The 17,954-nt window shown below is 58.0% G+C and overlaps 1 protein-coding gene across 2 annotated transcripts in view; it reads left to right on the top strand.

Annotated features, from left to right (window-relative positions):
* The window catches only part of BCR (BCR activator of RhoGEF and GTPase), a 101,755-nt gene that overhangs the window by 78,919 nt on the left and 4,882 nt on the right, over positions 1-17,954 (top strand). For both annotated transcript variants that reach the window (XM_079943312.1, XM_079943313.1), the window contains exons 15-20: positions 1,348-1,445; positions 3,033-3,164; positions 14,009-14,068; positions 15,050-15,159; positions 16,449-16,588; positions 17,115-17,249. In XM_079943312.1, coding sequence (XP_079799438.1) covers positions 1,348-1,445; positions 3,033-3,164; positions 14,009-14,068; positions 15,050-15,159; positions 16,449-16,588; positions 17,115-17,249 — 675 coding nt within the window. The remainder of the gene's footprint in view (positions 1-1,347; positions 1,446-3,032; positions 3,165-14,008; positions 14,069-15,049; positions 15,160-16,448; positions 16,589-17,114; positions 17,250-17,954) is intronic.

The raw sequence follows: 17,954 nt of genomic DNA, 5'->3' as shown, positions 1-17,954 counted from the left end.
CGCCGGGAGGTGCGGTGCTGGCTGACGCCCACTGGGTGTGGAGTTGCTTTCCCTGGGGTGGACCCTGCTGTTGCCAGCGCGTTGCTCAGACCCTGCGAGCTGGGGAGCTGCCCCCTGCAGGCGAGTCCTGCAATTGCAGGGGCTGCGGTTTGCTATAGACCGAAAACGCTGCGTAGGTTGCCAGGAAGCCAGGAGGCTGAGGGCGGGCACCCTGACCCTGGTCAGCAGAGGAGATTCTGCCGCTCTGATGAGCCAGAGGGATACCCTTTTAATACTTCCCCCTGGGGGCACCTCTCCCAGCCACTTGAGCTGTCAGAGTGGTGAGGGCTGGTCGCATTTCAGCCCAGGTACAGCAGACGCTCACCTGTCAGCCTGGCACCAAGTTCTCAGGGTCCCTCGGAGGAGGACACAGGGCAGGCACCGTTCTGCTGACCTTCCCACTGTTGCTACAAAACCAAACAAGAAATCCCTGACGAGCCACAGGATAGAAGATATTTACAAACTGTGCATATATGATCAGGGCCTTGTATCCAGAACATATAGAGAACTCTTATAACGCAATGCTTGAGACAACCCAGTTTTTAAAAAATGAGCAAGAGATTCAGATGGACATAAACACATTTACAGATTTGTGGTTGAATGGGAGAAATGGGCATAAGAGATCTCTTAGGGGTGATGGAAATGTGCTACAGTTGGATCGTGGTGTGATTACACCACTCTGTAAACTTACCAAAAGCATTGACTCGGTCACTTAAAGTGGATAAACTTTAAGGTATACAATTCATACCTCAGTAAAGACATTTTTTAATAAAAAAGAATGGAACACAAAATCTATTGAATAAATTGTCTCACTAACTAGAGGTGAATAAGTCTGAACACAAATACTTTTTCATTTTACCCTGTACTAACTTCATTAGTACACTGATGGACGCCGCGCCCTGCACCCACTTTTCTCCCAGCACCGAGCTGCTGTCAGTGAGCAGGGAAGCGAATGTTCTAAAAGGTGCCGGTTCTCTGCGCACTGTTGTGAGGTGCTGCTAACCTTGCCGGCCACTGATTTGGTGTCTTGTTTTAAAAAGAAAACCAAGAAAAAAAAAAAAAAAAGAAAACCAAGGACTTCCCTGGCAGTCCAGTGGGTGAGAGTCCGCACTTCCACTGCAGGGGGCACAGGTTCGATCCCTGGTCGGGGAACTAAGATCCCGCATGCCACGCTGTGCGGCCAAAAAAAACAAGACAAAAATAAAACCAAGACTGTTTTTTATGATTTAGAAAATGACACCTGCTTTTATAAAAAACATTGGTAATAAGGGAAAGCATGGTCATCCTCTCTGTGTCGCTCTCCTGCAGGTCTGTACTGCACCCTGGAGGTGGATTCCTTTGGCTACTTTGTAAATAAAGCCAAGACACGTGTCTACAGGGACACGGCTGAGCCCAACTGGAATGAGGTGAGGCCCGACTTCTGGGTGATCGGGAGGAACATCTTCCAGGGAGAGAGTGTGACCCCAGGGGCTTCCCCGCAGGCAACGGTGCCAGCATTCCCGGAATCTCCTGGAGGACCGGGCATGCCAAGAGATGGAGATCTTATCTCCATGTTCCTGAGAATTCTCCCCTCCCGTCAGAGATTTTATCTCCATGTTCCTGAGAATTCTCCCCTCCCGTCCCCCCAGTTACAAAGAAACTTTTTTTGCTGACAAAGCATCTGGAAAAAGAACTTAGAAGGGCTTCTTGTTACTAAGGCCTTTGTTAATTGCTCAGTGTTTCCTTGGGAGGTTTCCATGGCATTTTTCCTCAGAAATTGGGATGAGCGTTCGGCTCTGTGACCCTCTCAGTGTCCGGAAGCTGGGGCTCTGCTTGTGCGTGGGGCCTCGCTGGGCGGGAGGGAACCCCAGTCTCTTTTCTCAGCATCACTCCTGTGATTATTAGCTGTGCCTCCTCCACAGGACTGGGGCACAGGGAGCCAACGGACTACCTGGTCCTTGTAGCTCTATAGCTCTGGGTGCCCGTACGGAAAGGGCTGGCGTCTGCTGTGACAAGGGGGGATCACAGCCAGGTGGATCCATCAAAGAAGGCTTTGAGGAGAGCGAGAGGGCCGTGACCCAGCAGAGGTGACAAGGGCAGGGCTCTGGATACTATGCAGAGGGTTCTGGTGTGAGGCAGCCCTGGGGGCTCGAGGGACGGAGCACGGGGTCGGGGGAGCTTCAGAGCATCAGGCCACCCGGCGGCCACCCTGGCTGTGTGTGCATGGATTATCCAGGGCCGCACAGATTCTGGGCATACACACCCTCCCTACCCCCGTTCAGGCTCAGAAGTATTTGCTCTCCCCTCCCCGCGGCTTCCCCAGCGAGAACCCATGCCTGCAAAAGCCCTGGTGTGAAATGCAGCATGTACTGAAGGTTTCACAGGCGTGACGGAGGAGAAAGTAGACACCTTGGAGTGTCTGCGGGAGAATTCTTTCCTCCCAGGTCCCTCTCTCGCCTAGGTCACCTCCCTGGATCGATTTTTTTTTTTCCCCTTTCAAATAGGCTTTATTTGTAGAGCAGTTTTAGGTCCACAGCAAAAGTGAGCAGAAAGGACAGAGATTTTCCATGTTCCCCTGTCCCTGTCCCCCCCCCCACTATTGACACAGCAGAGTGGGGCACTTGTAATTGGTGAAACTCCGAGGACACATGCCCCAAAGCCCACAGAGTGTCTGCGTTTGTAACCAGCACCCCAGAGCTCCTGGTGTAGGTGGTGCGGGAACCACGCTGTGAGATGCTGGCTTAAGGAGCTTGGCTTACGTTTGAGAGGCGCTCAGAGCTTCCACAAGCATCCAGACGGGGCCACGGTGTGATGCTCACAGGGAAATGGCTTCCGAGGGTCTGCATCGTGGGACGGAAGTGAGGAGAGTCTCGACGCGGGGCCTCCCGGGGCAGCTTGGGAGCTATCTGTGCAGGAGCCACGGTTCAGAGGTCCCTTCAGCTGGCAGCACTGACCCCCACTCGCCGGGCCCCCCCCAACTAACTCGGGGCTTTCCTTCTCTCTCGGGGCCACAGGAGTTTGAGATCGAGCTGGAAGGCTCACAGACCTTGAGGATACTGTGCTACGAGAAGTGTTACAACAAAAGCAAGATCACCAAGGAGGACGGCGAGAGTGCAGACAGGATCATGGGGAAGGGCCAGGTGCAGGTGAGGCTGCCGCCCTCTGCTCCCTGCAGGGTCCTGTCTGCCCCCCCCCCACCGCCATGTAGTCGTCCCCCGGCCCCGGACACACTCACCCCAGCTCCAGAAGCTCTGTGTTCTTCCCCACTTGACACTCAGGGACACTGAGATGGGGGTGAGGCAGGCCTGGCTCTGAATCATCTGCCGTGGGAGACCTGGGCTGGCACCTTCGCGGGTCCTTTTCTGCCCCTCTGTCTGTCCGTCTGTCATGCCCCATCTTGTCCCCGAAGGAATTTCAGATCCACCTGTTTTTCCAGTGGGGCTGCCGTGCCTCCACGGCCTCCGGAAGACCCCCAGGCACGCCGCTGAGTTGGTGCCCTGGGTTGCAGGTGGCAATTAGGAGCTTCCTCTTCTTGGAAAAGCATGAGAGTCTGAGTCTACCTGCCTGACATCCCCTCTCCGGCTTCTAGACTCAGATTCCAGGGGGTGCAGCTGCATCCCTCCTGGGGCACAGGTGCCCCCCTGGAGTTGTCATAGGAGCCCCTGGTGGGCCAGGAGTGTCTGTACAGAACCGGAGAGGGGTCCCAGGTCCAAGCCATTCGGGCCCGCAGTCCCAGTTTCCCCGGGCCCTGGAAGCACCCCCCACCCCCAGCTCTCGCACCGCTTGGCGACAGGAGCTGCATCAGCTGCCTGGCGCTTCTTGCAGCCTCACTGCACGCTCCTGCCCCCCGTGGAGAAAGCCCCGGTACCCTCTTTCTTTACGGGGCATCTTACTGGACCCAGCTAAGCGGGTTCCTCCCTGCTCTGCCCTGGAGGTGGGCCCTGACTGTTCCCCACTCCCCCTGGTGCCCCGGGACCCCTGGATGAGGCGTCCTGGCGGGGGAGTGGTTGGACATTCCAGGTGCCAGTCAGAGGACAGGAAGCCCCGCCTCCCTTCCCTGGGGCAGGAAGTGAAGATCCTCACGGCAGGAATGACAGGAGAAAGGGTGACTCATCCCTGGGTAGTTCGTCGTCTCTCTTGGCAAGTCTGGGAGTCACCACTCCAGCTGGCTGGATTCCCCACCTTGGAAGCTTATTAGGGAATTTGATGGCTCAGCGTCTCCAGGGACCCCTGTGCGTTGAGAGCAGGTCTGAAAGCAAAAACGCCCCCCTGATCACCCTGTTCTGCTCCCCTCACCCACCCACCAGCTGGCGCCACAGCGGCAAGACAAAGACACAGGGAGAGGAAGCCAATGACAGCTGGGGCTGGGCTCTCCTAAGGTGGAGACGGCCCAGGGTGTGAGGGGACACCAGTCCGGGACGACACTCTAGTGAGCCCACTGAGGTTGGGGTGTGTGTTGGGGAACAGGGCGGCAGGACTCGTGGCCCCTCTTGGGCGGCGATCGTCCACGAAGGCCGGCTCCTGGTCCAGGGTCGCTTGGCGGCTGTCCTGGACCTGAGACCTGCCTGTGGCTTCGATCCTGGGTGAGAAGGGGATGGTCCCTCCTTGCTCCCCGTCAGCCCAGGGTTCAGTTGGGCCAGTTTTAGGGTCTTGGTTTAGAGCTGAGCTTCTGGGTAGAAAAGCAGAAAGGCAGGCCAGGATTCATCCGTCGTCGCACCTCTGGCGTCCCAACCAGGGACCCGTGGCCAGCCAGGTCCCTCCCTCCGCCAGGGCCACCCTGCGTGAGCTTGGCAGACAGGGTGCTGCGCGGGTGGCTCCTGTGGGTGCTGCCCGATAGTTACTGCCTTGCGGCTCATGTGTATTGACTCCCCGCAGTGATCTTGAGACCCAGCCTTGTGTCTCCACATAGATCTTGTCCACCCTCCTGGCTTTACGTGGAATCCCATGGATTCCATCCTCACTGCTGGGCCGTTTTGTTCTCGATGGACGCTAGGGCAGTCCCCAAACGGTGCTGTTCCGTGAGTGTCCTGAGCTGGATGCCTTTGAGTGCCGCCGTGTTTAGGCACCTGCCTCATGCCGGTCATCACTCTGGTCCTTAGTCGTCACCTCTGCTGCTCGAGGATGGCTGGCTCACTTTGCTCCCTCCCGCTCCCCTCCGTGTCTGCACCTGCCCCCAGCCCCGGCGTCCCTCACCCACACGCACCTTGCAGAGCCTACGATGAGCTGACAGGCTGGTGCCCGGCTCCTTTTCTTGGCTCCGGTTCCTCCAACCTTTGACGCCAGTCACCTGCACCCTCCACGGCTGGGGTCCCAGGGGTGGTGGGCTTTGAACTGTGGCCTCTAAGCTCTGCCGCTGGGTAACCGAGGGTCTCAGGAGGGAAAAGAGGAAAGAACTGATACTCATTTTCCTCCTTTACTGAGTCAAGCCGTCTTTGGAAACCCTCTGCCTTGATACATCTTGATGTAAACAGAACATTTCCTTATGCTCACACTTGTGTTCTCCGACAGTCAGGGGGTACCAGGTGAGTGCCTGCCCCATCTGGGGAAGACGTGAGCGATGAGATTAGGGGGCTGGTGAGGGGCGTCTCCCCGAGTCCCTGCTGCTCCCAATGTCTGATCCCAGCCTGCGCTTCCCCATCCATGGTGCTTTGAGCTCCTCAGACAGTCCTCCTTCCAGTAGGACGCAGATGTGAGATGGGAGGGGGGGAGGGGTGGACTCTGTTAAAAAATACGTTCATGGCTTTGTTAAACCAGCAATGCGGACTTCATTCCAGGGGGCTGTCGAAATAGGAGAGAGATGGGGCTCAGCTCTGAAAACAAGGAAAGGTGGGAATTTACCGCCCGGGGGACAGGGAACAGATGGAAAATGACTGAGAACATCAGTAATGGTGGTAGTAAGATAACACCAGGGCCAAGGGGGTTTCTGGCTAAGCCGACCTAATGGGATTCTTGCTAAAGACAGGCCCAGGTGATCAGACATCACCAGGGGACGGTGGGGAGTGAGTAGCTTGGTCAGATGTCGAGGTTGCTTAGATATCGAGCGAGGATGGGGGATTCTTGCTAAACTGACTTCGCAGGATTCTTGCTAAAATTGGCCTCTTGAGGACATGCCCCAGGGATAAGACCTACAGGCATACCTCAGACATACTGCAGTAAAGCGAGTCATGGGAATTTTCTGGTCTCCCAGTGTGTATAAAGGTTATGTTTACACTGTACTGAAGTCTAAGTGTGCAATAGCATTATGTCTGAAAAAACAACGTAAGTACCTTAATTAAAAAATACTTTATTGCTGAAATATGCCAAGCAGCATCTAACAATGCAGGGTTGCCACAAACCTTCAGTTTGTAAAAACACAGTATCTGCAGAGCACAGAAAAATGAGGGATGCTTGCAGTTGGAAGGCAGCCCTGAGAAGCCTGTAGATTTGAGTCAAGGAGAGACTGTCAAGTCCCCCACCCCCACTGCACCTCCTGGGACCTGGGGTGAGTCATAGCTGTGTCCGCCCAAACTCGTTTCCTCACCTGTAAATGGGTGGGGGGCGTGGAGCTGTGCGTGGGGGCCTTCAGTGTCAGCTGCTGCTATTACTATTATTATTTGTCGTCACTGTTGCTAGTGGACAAGGCTGGCTTTGGCTCCACCCCCTCATCTCTGCTTCCCTGGGAGACACGGTGGGAAACCCCACTCTTGAGCCATCATCACCCCGGGGGGGATCCCAGAGGGGCAGGAGGGACATTGGTGACTCAGGCTGTAGGCGGCCAGGGGGGGACCTTGTTTATGAGTCGGGATCCTCAGGAGGAAGAAAGAAGGAAGTCAGGGGAGGGTGGTCATGCCAGCGACACCCTGGGACCCCAGCCAGGCCTCTTTCTCCCTCCCCCTCCCCCCCACGGATGCCTTTTTTCTGTGGAGGGTCCACCTCGGGGACGGCGTCCATGACTCCCGGGGCCCAGTCTTCCTGCGTTGGGGCTTTTCCCAGTAAATCCAGGTGCCTTCCGAGCCGGGCCATGTGCGAGGGGTGTGTGGCCCTGCGTGTCCTGCTGCGGGGTTGGGGGAGCGACGCATGCCTACATCCCCCAGGTGCTCCCTGCCCCAGGTACACACCTTAACTCGGAAGCTGAGTGGAGAGCCCTTCCCATGAGGCGGGAAGGTGCAGTACCCCAGAGTGTCCGAGGGGCGCCGTGTAGAAGTGGAAGCCAGCCAGGGGTCAGCGGGCCCCAAGGGGCCAGGGATGGAAATCGGACACACCTGCCTGGGCCAGAGGTGTCAGTATCATCTGGGGAGCTAGGTCCCAGTCCCCCAGGTTAGGGTTCCGGATCCATGTGTTTTTACCCCCCTGTTGGTGTCGGTGAGTGGTGGGTTCAGGAACCACTGGCTGGACTCTCAGGTTTCGGCCCCTGCTCTTCAGGTGACTGTCCTGGGTGAGTTGCCAGGTCCCGCTTCCCTCCCCGAGAGATGGAGCCCCCGCGAGAGGAGGGTGGGGGACTCTCCCTCCAGAACCCAGGGTGGGTGAGCTGGTTAGCTCAGAGCACCAGCCAGGGACCAGGAAGGAAGAGGGACAGGCTGTCCAGTGGGGACGTGGCCCCAGGGTCGTTGCGGGCAGGTGTAGAGGGTCCAGTGAGCTCCCTCTTCAAGCCAGATCTGAGGCTCAGTGAGCTGTCCGTCCTCAGACCCCAGGAGCCCGCTGTGCCACCCTAGTGAGCGATGGCCTCCATGCGCCAGGCCCCGGGGAGCCCGAGGACAAGAAGACAGCTGCCCCCAGGCTTCACGGTCCAGAGCTCAGAAAGGAGGATGCTGCAGATGGGCCTCGAGGCGGAGCAGGCCCTGCCTGGGGCAGCCAGTGGCCTCAATGGTGCAGTTATGTCAGAGGAGAGAGGAGTCAGGACAGACGCCTTCACTGAGGGTCATTGCGTCTGGGGCTTCAGGGGCTGGTTCCCTGGGTGGAGATGAGCACATCCTAAGCTCCAAGAGCAGCCAGATTCATGGGGATGTACGGGGCGCCGTGGTCTGAGGAGTTGCTCTATGTGCCCCAGCATGTCCTGGGTAGGGAGCGGGGGGCATCACCAGGGTCAGCAAAGCCCAGGGAAAGTGGAGCCTCACGCTATCGTGAATTTCTTCCTTCAGTTTTCCTTCCCTCACTTCCCTGTGCAATGTCCCGTCTCTTCTGCGCAGAGGGTAACTTGCTATCACATCCTGGAATTTCGTCTGCTCCCATTTGCCTTGCTCTTGTGTGTGTCTTGCTCAGCTCACAGCTCAGGTTCTGATGGGAGCATCAGAAGTGATTTTTTTTTTTTAATGTTTTATGTCTCACGTGAGCCTCACGGGTGAGACTGGGGCCTCGGGTGTCTGGTTTGACCCTCACTTTATTTGAGACTACAGCTCTGGGCCGGCTCAGGGTGGGACACGGTTTCCCAGACTTCTCCTTCAGCCGGGAAGCTTGTACCCGGACTGGGTATGGGCCAGGGGGTCCAACTGTGCCCCTTTTGGGGCGTCCTGGCACCCACACTCCAGCCATCACCAAGCTGTGAGGTATACCCACTCTCAGTCAGTCTCCCCATTCGACCACCAGTTCTGGGCCATTGTGCCCCGGGAGCCCAGGGGAGTGCCTGGCAACATCACCAGATGTGGAGGCACCACCAAGACTTGTACACACATGTTCTCAGCAGCACAGCCCATGACAGCCTCAAACTGGAAAGAACCCAAGCATCTACCAGCTGCTGGTGAGTAGATAAACAAACTGTGGCGCGACCATACTGTGGAATGGTATGCAGCCATAAAAAGGGAAGGATGTTCTGACACACTACGTGGATGAACCTTGAGGACCTTCTGCTCAGTGAAATAAGCCAGTCACAAAAGGACAAATACTGTCTGATTCCACTTGAATGAGGTACCCAGGGCAGTCAAATTCATGGAGGCAGAAAGTAGAATAGAGGCCACTGTGGGGGTGGGGGTGGGGTGGGCAGAGTTATTGCTTAATGAGGCCGTTCCTGTTTGGGAAGATGAGCAGGTTCTGGAGATGGACATTGGGGATGGTTGCACAACACTGTGTATGTACACGTTTACATTACATATCATATGCATGTATGTGTGGGCACAGAGATACCACAGTGAATGAAACAGAGAAGGCCTTGTCCTCAGGGCGCTTGCATTCTAGCAGGAGAGATACACACCAACCAAAGTGTGGATAAGAGCCCTGGAGACCCGTCGGGCAGGAGGGAGATGGGGAGGGGGCAGCTGATCCTGTCACAAAGTCCCCGAGTCGCACCTGCCATCAGGATCATCTCAGGACCATCCACGTTCCGTCCACATGGCCGTTCACCGTGCCAGGGCCACTTGTGCGCATGGGGATGGAGGTGCTGTGGGGGGTCAGAGATGAATGGGGTGAGACTGTGTTGTAAAATGGGTGGTGATTGTTTTTTACGAACATTTGAGGAGGATTTTAGATGTTCAACTGTAAAAGTTGTGAACATGTAAAGCCACAAGAGCACATCCTTGTACGGGTTCCCTGGGATTTGTCCTGAAGAAGCATATCTCTGCCACCGTGGGGAGAGTGGTGCTGGGACCCAGTCCCTCCTTGGCTCTCTTGTGGTCCGGTTTGGGGCCCAGTTTCTTTTCTTCGTTAACTGACATACCATGCAATGCATCCCTTTAAAGTAGGTAAGTCAATGATCTTCAGTAACTTACAGCATTGTACAACCGTCACCAACAATCCTGTTTGAGAATGTTTCCATCCACCCAAAACCCTTGCCCTGTTCCCACCCCCAGGCCCGGGCTGACCCGCTTTTTGTCTATAGATTTGCTCATTCTGCGTGTTTCCTATAAACAGAACCATACTCCATGACGTGGTCTTCCTGACTGGCTTCCTCCACTTAGCAAAATGTTTTTGAGGGTCACCCGCGTCATAGAGCGTTTACCTTATTCCTTTTTTGGCTGGACCACATCTCATCCGTGTATCCGCTCACCACGTTTTGTTTATCCATCTGGTCGCCAGTTGCTGGATACTTGGGTCGTCTCCAGCTTGGGCTTGTGACGGTTAATGCTCCACGAATGTGTGCACGGTCTGTGTGTTAACAGATGTTTTCCTCCTTCCTGTGTGGAGACCCATGAGGGGAATTGCCAGGTCAGGCAGCCAAGGTTAACTTTGTGAGGAGCTGCCCTGCTTTTCCAGAAAGGCCACAGCAGCTCACGTCCCCGTGGTGGTGTCCGAGGGCTCCTGTTTCTCCACATCCTCCCTGACCCTTGTTACCATCTGTCTTTTTGATTGGCACTGTCCTTTGTCTTTTTGGGTGATGCTGTGGCCTGGTTGGGGTTAGGGAAGGGCAGGAAGGAGTTAAAGATGGAGAGAATAGAGCTCCCAAGAATAGACGAGTGAGAGGAGAAGCGGGAGAGCAGATTCCCCTCCTGGGGGGAGTCTCTGGTCCCCTCTTAGGGACCACTCCAGGGAGTGGGTTACAGTGCAGACACGTGGGGCTCAGTCGGGAGGGCTGGGGAGGCCCCGCTGGACCATCCTGGATGTTGACAGTTTCCCGGAGGAAACTACAGTCTCCAATGAGGCTGGTGAGGAGGGAGCAGCATTTCCATTTTGGACAGTTCGGTCCTGCCACCGCCCAAGCTGGGGTGGGTGAGAAGATGCCCCGGGGTTGTCTGTCGGTGACCCGTTTGACCGTGTCTGCTACAGAGCAGGCAGGGCAGTGCCTGGTCCTCAGCGCCTGCCCCATCCTCACCGCCTCCCTGGCTGGTCGCAAAGGACCGTCTTCCAGGCAGACCTTGGGACAACCGTCCACCAGGCTTACCGCCCACATTTGTTTCTCGGAGGCCCCCCTTGCCCAGCCCTAGGAGAGAGAAACGGGGACCTGGACCTTCCTCCTGGGAAGACAGGCGTGAGCAGGCCCTGTGCCCACCCAGGCCCTGTCTCTGAGCAGTTGGCGCATTCCGTGCTGAGATCCCGACAGCGGCCCTGGGTTTTCCCTCGACTGCCGTTTTCCGGCCCTCTCCCCTCCATGGTCCCAACTTGTTTACTTTCCTGTGCTTTCAATAGCCCAGGACAGAGCGCGCCAGCCTTGAGTGTTGTTTGGGGCTGGACGGAACCGAGGCACGGCCTCACCGTTGTATTATTCTCATGCTGCTTCCACTTTGCTCAGCACGCTCTGTTTGTTGGAGCCGAGCCAGCCTCAGGACCGTCTTCCCACTGGAGCCGCCCGGGCAGCGCCGTGGCCCAGGTCTGCACTCTGGGGGCTAGTGCGCGCCCCGGCCTCTGGGGCCCGGTGGAGGTGGGGCTGGATGTCAGTGCTGGGGGTGGATGGTGGCACCAAACCCCCTTGTCACTGGGCCAACCGGCTGTGCTCTGGGGGCTGTGGGATGTTCTCCCACCTGAGTCCAGCCCCGGCAGTGCCTGCCGTGATGGGGTCACTGGCTGCGGGGAGGTGGGGGGAGTGTCCCCTGAGCACGTCTGCCCTGAGGCAGACTAGCCGGGCAGACACGGGTTACTCAGCGCCTCCAAAGTCACCGACAGGAAACCAGCCACTTGAGAAGGAAGCTTGGCTTTTCTGGGCTTTGGAGAAAATAGTGACGCATCGGAATTCCCAAAACCAATAGGCTGCTGGTGGGGGTGTTTTTCCCATACAAACAAAAAGTAGAACTCAGGGGTGATGGGAAACTTTTACCTTGGCTAGACTGCAGGGGCGGGGCTTCCCGAGAAGCCTGGTCAAAAGGCAGAGGAGGCCGGGAGCTCGCCACACTGCTGCCCATCGCGCTCCTGCCCTGCCACGCTCCTGTCCATTGCGCTTCTGTCCATCACACCCCCGCCCTGCTGCCAACCCCTCGAGCAGCAGAGCTGAGGATGCGAGAGACACCATGTGCAGCCGCCCTGCAGGGCTTCCTGCAGTACCTCCACCCCAGCCGGGCAGGCCGGAGACGGGTGGCCTCTGTCGAAAAGCACCTATGTGCTTGCGGCACCGCCCTGTGGACACACATCCGAAGCCTCGTGTTCAAGAGCAAGGTGGGCCTGCGGGTGGGCCGGGGATTCCGGGGTGGGTGGTGCCAGGCAGGGTCCCTGCCGCCCGGTGTCGGGCTCTGTTCCCCTCCCTGTCCCTCTCCTGGTCGGCTGGGGCTGGGCTGTGTGTGCCAGTCTCTGTCCTGGGAAGAGGAGAGGGGAGAGGGGCTTAGTGATTACCGTTCTTTGGAGGGAAAGGAAAGGTATCTTTCTGCTGCCGTGTCTCCCTATTTACAACTGCCAGATGTGGGGGGAAACCGTCCCTCTCCTTGGGAGTAGGAAGAACCATGCCTGCCCCCTTCCTTCCTGGGCGGCCAGGACATGGGAGCTGGGGGTGAGGGACCAGCAGTGCGCGTCCTTCCCTCCCGCCACACCTGGTCTGGTTGAGAGCTGGGAGCTCCACTGGCCCCAGAGCTGTGAGGGCCCTGGTGTCACCCCCCTGCACGCACCCTCCCCCAGAGGAGGTGTGACCCCACCTGGGTGTCGGGAAGCACCATGTGGGAGTGTTCTGTGACTGCTCTCTGCTCACAGACTGCCCCTCAGGGTGGGGTCCCCACAGCCCAGGAGTGTGGCCCCCGAGACCCTCCTGGAAGAGGAGGAGAACCTGTCACCACACGGCCCAGGAGGGAGATGCTCTGCCTCCCTCTGTTTGTCTGTGTCAGTCTGTCCATGCATTTCAGATCCTTGCGAATGGTACCCAGTAGGATCTAGAGGGGAGGTGAGGAAGGCTCACCCCCAGGAGTACCTGTGATGACCTCTGTGCCGAGCGGGGGCAGGGGGAGGGCCTGGGTGCACACACCTGAGAGGTAGGGCTTCGGGGCCTCGCTTTCCAGCTGCGTCTCCTGCACACGGCCCAGGTGGCTGTCTCCTCTCGGGTCCCTTGTAGTGGATAAACAGGCGATGGCTGTCCTGAGCACGCTGTGCGCAGTACCGCCATGTGTTGGGGTGGGGTGCACGCGTGTGCAGCACTCAGGAAGTGTGGTCCTGCTCTTAAGCAACTTTCTAGTAGCAGAAATGAACCATCACCCAAAGCAAGCGATGAAATCCCGGGGCACCGTGCAAGGAGTGCCAGGTTCTGTGGTGGCTCCCTGGCCTCGCTTCATAGCAGAATCACCTGGGCAGGTTTTGGTTGTGCTGCTGTCAATTCTGCGGAGGCTGGGGAGGTATTTCTTTAACAAGAGCTCCCAGGTGCTTATTCGTCCAGCCCAACCCGCTGGTATAGAACATGCGCTCCCCAGAACAGGGGAAATGGTGCCCTTGTGGACAGGGGACGCGCAGCCTGACCAGGAAGGTCAGGGCATCTTACAGCAGCACAGTCAGGTGACACTAAACAGCAGGGTGCCGAGGACCGGCGCTCAGACAGCGCTCTATGGGAGAGAAGCGAGAGGGGCTGCAGGGAGCCTTTGTCCAGCCCCTCGCCAGTGGCATGATTTGGAGCTGGGCTCCGGGTCCTTCTGGGCCTGACTCTGAGCCATGGGCCCGGCCTGGACTGGAGACCCCGCCTGCACAGGCTCCCACAGCCAGAGCTCGGGGCAGTGTCCCCAGCTCTTGGATGACACACCCCCAGGAAGATGCTTTTGAAATCGGGCTTCCCGAAGTGTGTTTAAATCAACTGTTCAGCCTCCTCCGAGCCGCATGAAGCACCTCTGATGCCGGAGGTGGGGGCAGGGAGCAGGACGGCAGGGCTGCCAGCACTGATGTTAGCTCCCATTGGGAAGGGACCGGAGGAGCAGGGTACAGTCCCCGAGCTGTTGCTGACTCATCCCGGGGGCAAGCCTGGGCTACAGGCAGCAAAGGTCTGGGGGCAGGAGGGCTCTGAGGTGCCGGGGGCTTCTAGCAGGTCCTCTCCTCTCTCAGGACTCCTCTTGGTCTCTGGATAGCGGTGCTGGCCAAGGTCTGGCTCCGATTCGACTTAGACATGGAGAAGTAGCAGGCTTGGGCCGCTGCCCGGCAGGCCTCTGCACAGACCCCAGGGCATCTGATAATCATGGCCCCTTGCTTTCAGCTGGACCCCCAGGCCCTGCAGGACAGAGACTGGCAGCGGACCATCATCGCCATGAATGGGGTATGTACCCATGGGGCTGTGTTGGCACCCGCTTCTTGCTGAAGGCTGGGGTGGTCCCAGTCTCTTCCAAAACAGTCAGAAGGAGGCTGAGCCTGAGCCGGTGTCTCAGGGGGAATGTGGCTGGAGGAGGCAGAGGCACTGTGGGGCAGAATCGCTGTGTGCAGGCAGGAGTCCGCCTGGTGGCTGGAGTGCAGTCACCCGCCAGGCACTGAGCATCCCTCCTCAAATGGCAATCCAGTGGCATCATGGGGACAGACAGGGCCTTGACCCTGGGGTCTGCCCGTAGAAACTAAGACCCCTGATTAGCCTTCAGTTCCCCAGAAGGATTTTTTTTTAACATCTTTATTGGAGTATAATTGCTTTACAATGGTGTGTTAGTTTCTGCTGTATAACAAAGTGAATCAGTTATACATATACATATATCCCCATATCTCCTCCCTCTTGCGTCTCCCTCCCTCCCATCCTCCCTATCCCACCCCTCTAGGTGGTCACAAAGCACCGAGCTGATCTCCCTGTGCTATGCGGCTGCTTCCCACTAGCTGTCTATTTTACGTTTGGTAGTGTATAAATGTCCATGCCACTCTGCCCCAGAAGGATTTAGACCTTAAAAAGAAAAACTACTACCACACACCAAAAAAAGTCTGGGCATGTAGGACAAAATGTTACCATTTGATAGATAATTCATCTTTTTGTTATATTATTCTCTATACTTTTTCTCTAGTGTTTTGTTATTGTTGTTAGAATTATATAAGAAAGAGAAGCAATGGGGTCGTTGGGGGAGGTTCTGCAGAAGCTGGTCCTTAGATCACCCTGACCATTCCTGGCTCTTGCTGAGTTGGACTAGGGGCCACCCCACACCTGGACCTTACCCTGCTCACCCCGGTGGGGGGGTGGATAGAATTGCTGAGATTCCCGGGGTCCCTGGAAACACAGGCTGTGAGGACCAGGAGGGTGAGAGGGTCATGCCCCCTCCACCTGCAGATTGAAGTGAAGCTGTCAGTCAAGTTCACCAGCAGAGAGTTCAGCTTGAAAAGGATGCCTTCCCGAAAACAGACAGGCGTCTTCGGAGTCAAGATCGCCGTGGTCACCAAGTGAGTGGTGAGGGGTTGGGGCTCATGCGTCTCTTGTCCCTAAGGGCACCCCCTACCCAGGTGTTTCTGGAGGAAAGAGCAGGTGTGGGTCTCCTACTCTGTGCACAGTCACTGCACGGGGACTCCTCCCAGGCCCTTGGAGCACTGTGCTCCATGTTTACCATGAAAGGTGTCCCCGTAAGCTCAGAGGCGCCCCACCCCCGTCCTGTGCTGCCCGCGGAGCTGCGCTCGGCAGGGTTTTCTTCCCTCACTCGGAATTTGTCACGATCAGGCCTCCTGTTCAATGATGGAAACGCTGCCCCTTTGTCACGGGTCCGTTGCCAGGAGAAGCTTGTGTGTAGGTTTGAGGGCAGTTCTCAGGGACACAGGCCGCCTGCTGCCAGAATCCATTCGCTTCCCCGATTTGGAATCTGGCCGGGCCCTGACCTCGCTGGTCGTCAGGCAGCGACCTGCGTCAGACGCTCCCTGGACACCTTTTGTGTCCAAACACTGCTCCCTGCTCCCGGCTGCACCCCAGTCGTCCCCCCCAGCACCTCCGGGTGGCTCAGGGCGGGAGCAGAGAGCACTGTCAGCAGGTGCCCCAGAGAAGCACTGCTTGTCAGAGTGTCTAGGGACAGAGCTTTGCCGGGCTCCTGCATATGCAGTCACTAAACTAGACTGAAGCTGACCCTCCAGACGGCAAGTCTCCTGTGTTTGAAGTGCTCTTACCCCGGTGTCCTGCCTGGAGCTACTGGAATTGTCCGTTGTTAAGATGCGGAAGAGAAAAGTGTTAGAATCACAGGAGTCTGAGCACTGGTGTGAGGCAGCCCCATGGAGTTGGTCCTCTGGCCCGGCTGCCTGCCGGGCTTAGGGCTCACCTCTGCCCCAGGCCTGAAGGGGTCAGGATTTTCCTCTCGCACAGCAGGTAGGGGGCAGGGCTGAGACCGGGTCCCCTGACCCGACTCAGAGACCAGACCGCTTTCCAGGACCCTTGCAGTCACCTGTTAACCCAGGGCCTGGGATCTTTTAACTGACTTCCAGTGGCTGACCTCAGTTAGAAAAGCCTCCTGACTGTCCCTCAAAGGTCGTGTGTGACTTGTAGGGTGTCCAGCCATCTGGGGCTGTTGGAAAGGCCCCGATAAGATATAAGCAGTGATAATCGTGAGATCTCAGAACAGAGAGAGAACACACAGAAGGCTCTGGGTGTGCCCAAACCCGGGTGCTGCAGGTGTGCAGAGAGGTGCGGGGATCAGCCCCACTGCGGCCCGAGCCAGGGCTGCCAGGCACTGAGGGCATCCCCTCCCCTGCAGGAGGGAGCGTTCCAAGGTGCCCTACATCGTGCGCCAGTGCGTGGAGGAGATCGAACGCCGGGGCATGGAGGAAGTGGGCATCTACCGCGTGTCCGGAGTGGCCACCGACATCCAGGCACTGAAGGCGGCTTTTGACGTCAGTGAGTGTCGGGCTGGGCAGTGTGGGATGGTGGTGTGGGCACAGTGCCCAAGCCGAGATCCCGGCGTGCCCGTTTATGTTACAACGAGAGGGAAATGGCACTGTGGGAGGAGGTTCTGCACAAGCCAGTTCTTAACCCGTCCTGACCACACGGGCATGGCTCTTGTGGAGCTGGACCAGGGGCTTCCATGGGGGCGGCCCCATCTTGCACCAGGGCTCCGCCTGCTTGCCCCCGGCCGGGAGTGGAAAAGAGGTGCCAACCGAAGCCCAGGGGTCAGTGCATCTGGCTGCAGAGAAGCCGGTGGAACTGCCCCAATTGCCAGATAAGGACACGAGACCCCAGAGGGTCCTGGAAGTGGAAGAGGGCAGAGCCGGGACTTCGGCCTGGCCTGGAGCCCTGGACGTGTGGGCCCAGCCACAGTTACAGCTCCCTTTGGGTGGCCAGCATGGGCCCGGCCTGTGGCTCAGAGGGTAGAAGCGACTCGGGGTCCACTGTGGGCCTTGTTCTACGTCTGTGCTCTCTGCAGACAACAAGGATGTGTCGGTGATGATGAGCGAGATGGACGTGAACGCCATTGCCGGGACGCTGAAGCTCTACTTCCGAGAGCTGCCTGAGCCCCTCTTTACCGACGAGTTCTACCCCAACTTCGCCGAGGGCATCGGTGAGTGAGGGGGGTCAGGGGCGAGGTGAGGGAGCCCGAGTTTCAGCCCAAACCCTGCGTGTGGCGGGGGACCGAGGACCAAGCCGGTCCCGAGAGGCCTCTGCCCATCCTCAGCGGACTGCCCGCTGTCCCGGTCCCTCCAAGTCGCCCGAGAGGCTGCAGCAGCTGGCGCTGCTGTGGACACGCCTGGGTGCGGGGTCCTGGAGGCCACTGTCCTCCTCATCTACCCCAGGTCCTGGCCCCGTCAAGCAGGGCTTCAAGCCCGACCTGACCCCCAGTCCACCTGGAGGGTGGGGGGCGCTGGTGCATGGGCCCCCTCCAGGGCCGTTCAACAGAGGACCTGGCCCCCTGGGTGCACAGGGTGATGTGATGAGGGGGCCTGGGGGCCTCACGGCCCTCCTGCTTGTCACTCTTCCTGCTTCCTCCCGGCTTCCCCTGCCTTGGGCTCTTCCGAACAGGAGGCGGGAACGGCCGAGTGTGCCAGGAGGGCAGCTGTGCCCGGCGCCTCCTGCCGCTGGTCCCTTTGGTGCTGTTGACCCCTTTGAGATTCAGAAAAGGCGTCCAGGGTGGCTAGCTCCCCACCCCAGCTCCCACTACAGCATCCTCAGTGGGGGCCAGTGCTGTGAGGCAGGACGGTGACGGCCCTGGGCTGTCCTGTGTCCTCCAACACGGGCCCTGGGAGAGGCCTCCAGCCCATGCTTGTGA

This window comes from Stenella coeruleoalba (assembly GCF_951394435.1).
Source record: "Stenella coeruleoalba genome assembly, chromosome: 14".
In the NCBI taxonomy this organism is placed as follows: Eukaryota; Metazoa; Chordata; class Mammalia; order Artiodactyla; family Delphinidae; genus Stenella; species Stenella coeruleoalba.
The sequence above is the reverse complement of the archived record's forward strand: the minus strand, read 5'-3'. Positions and strand labels throughout refer to the sequence as shown.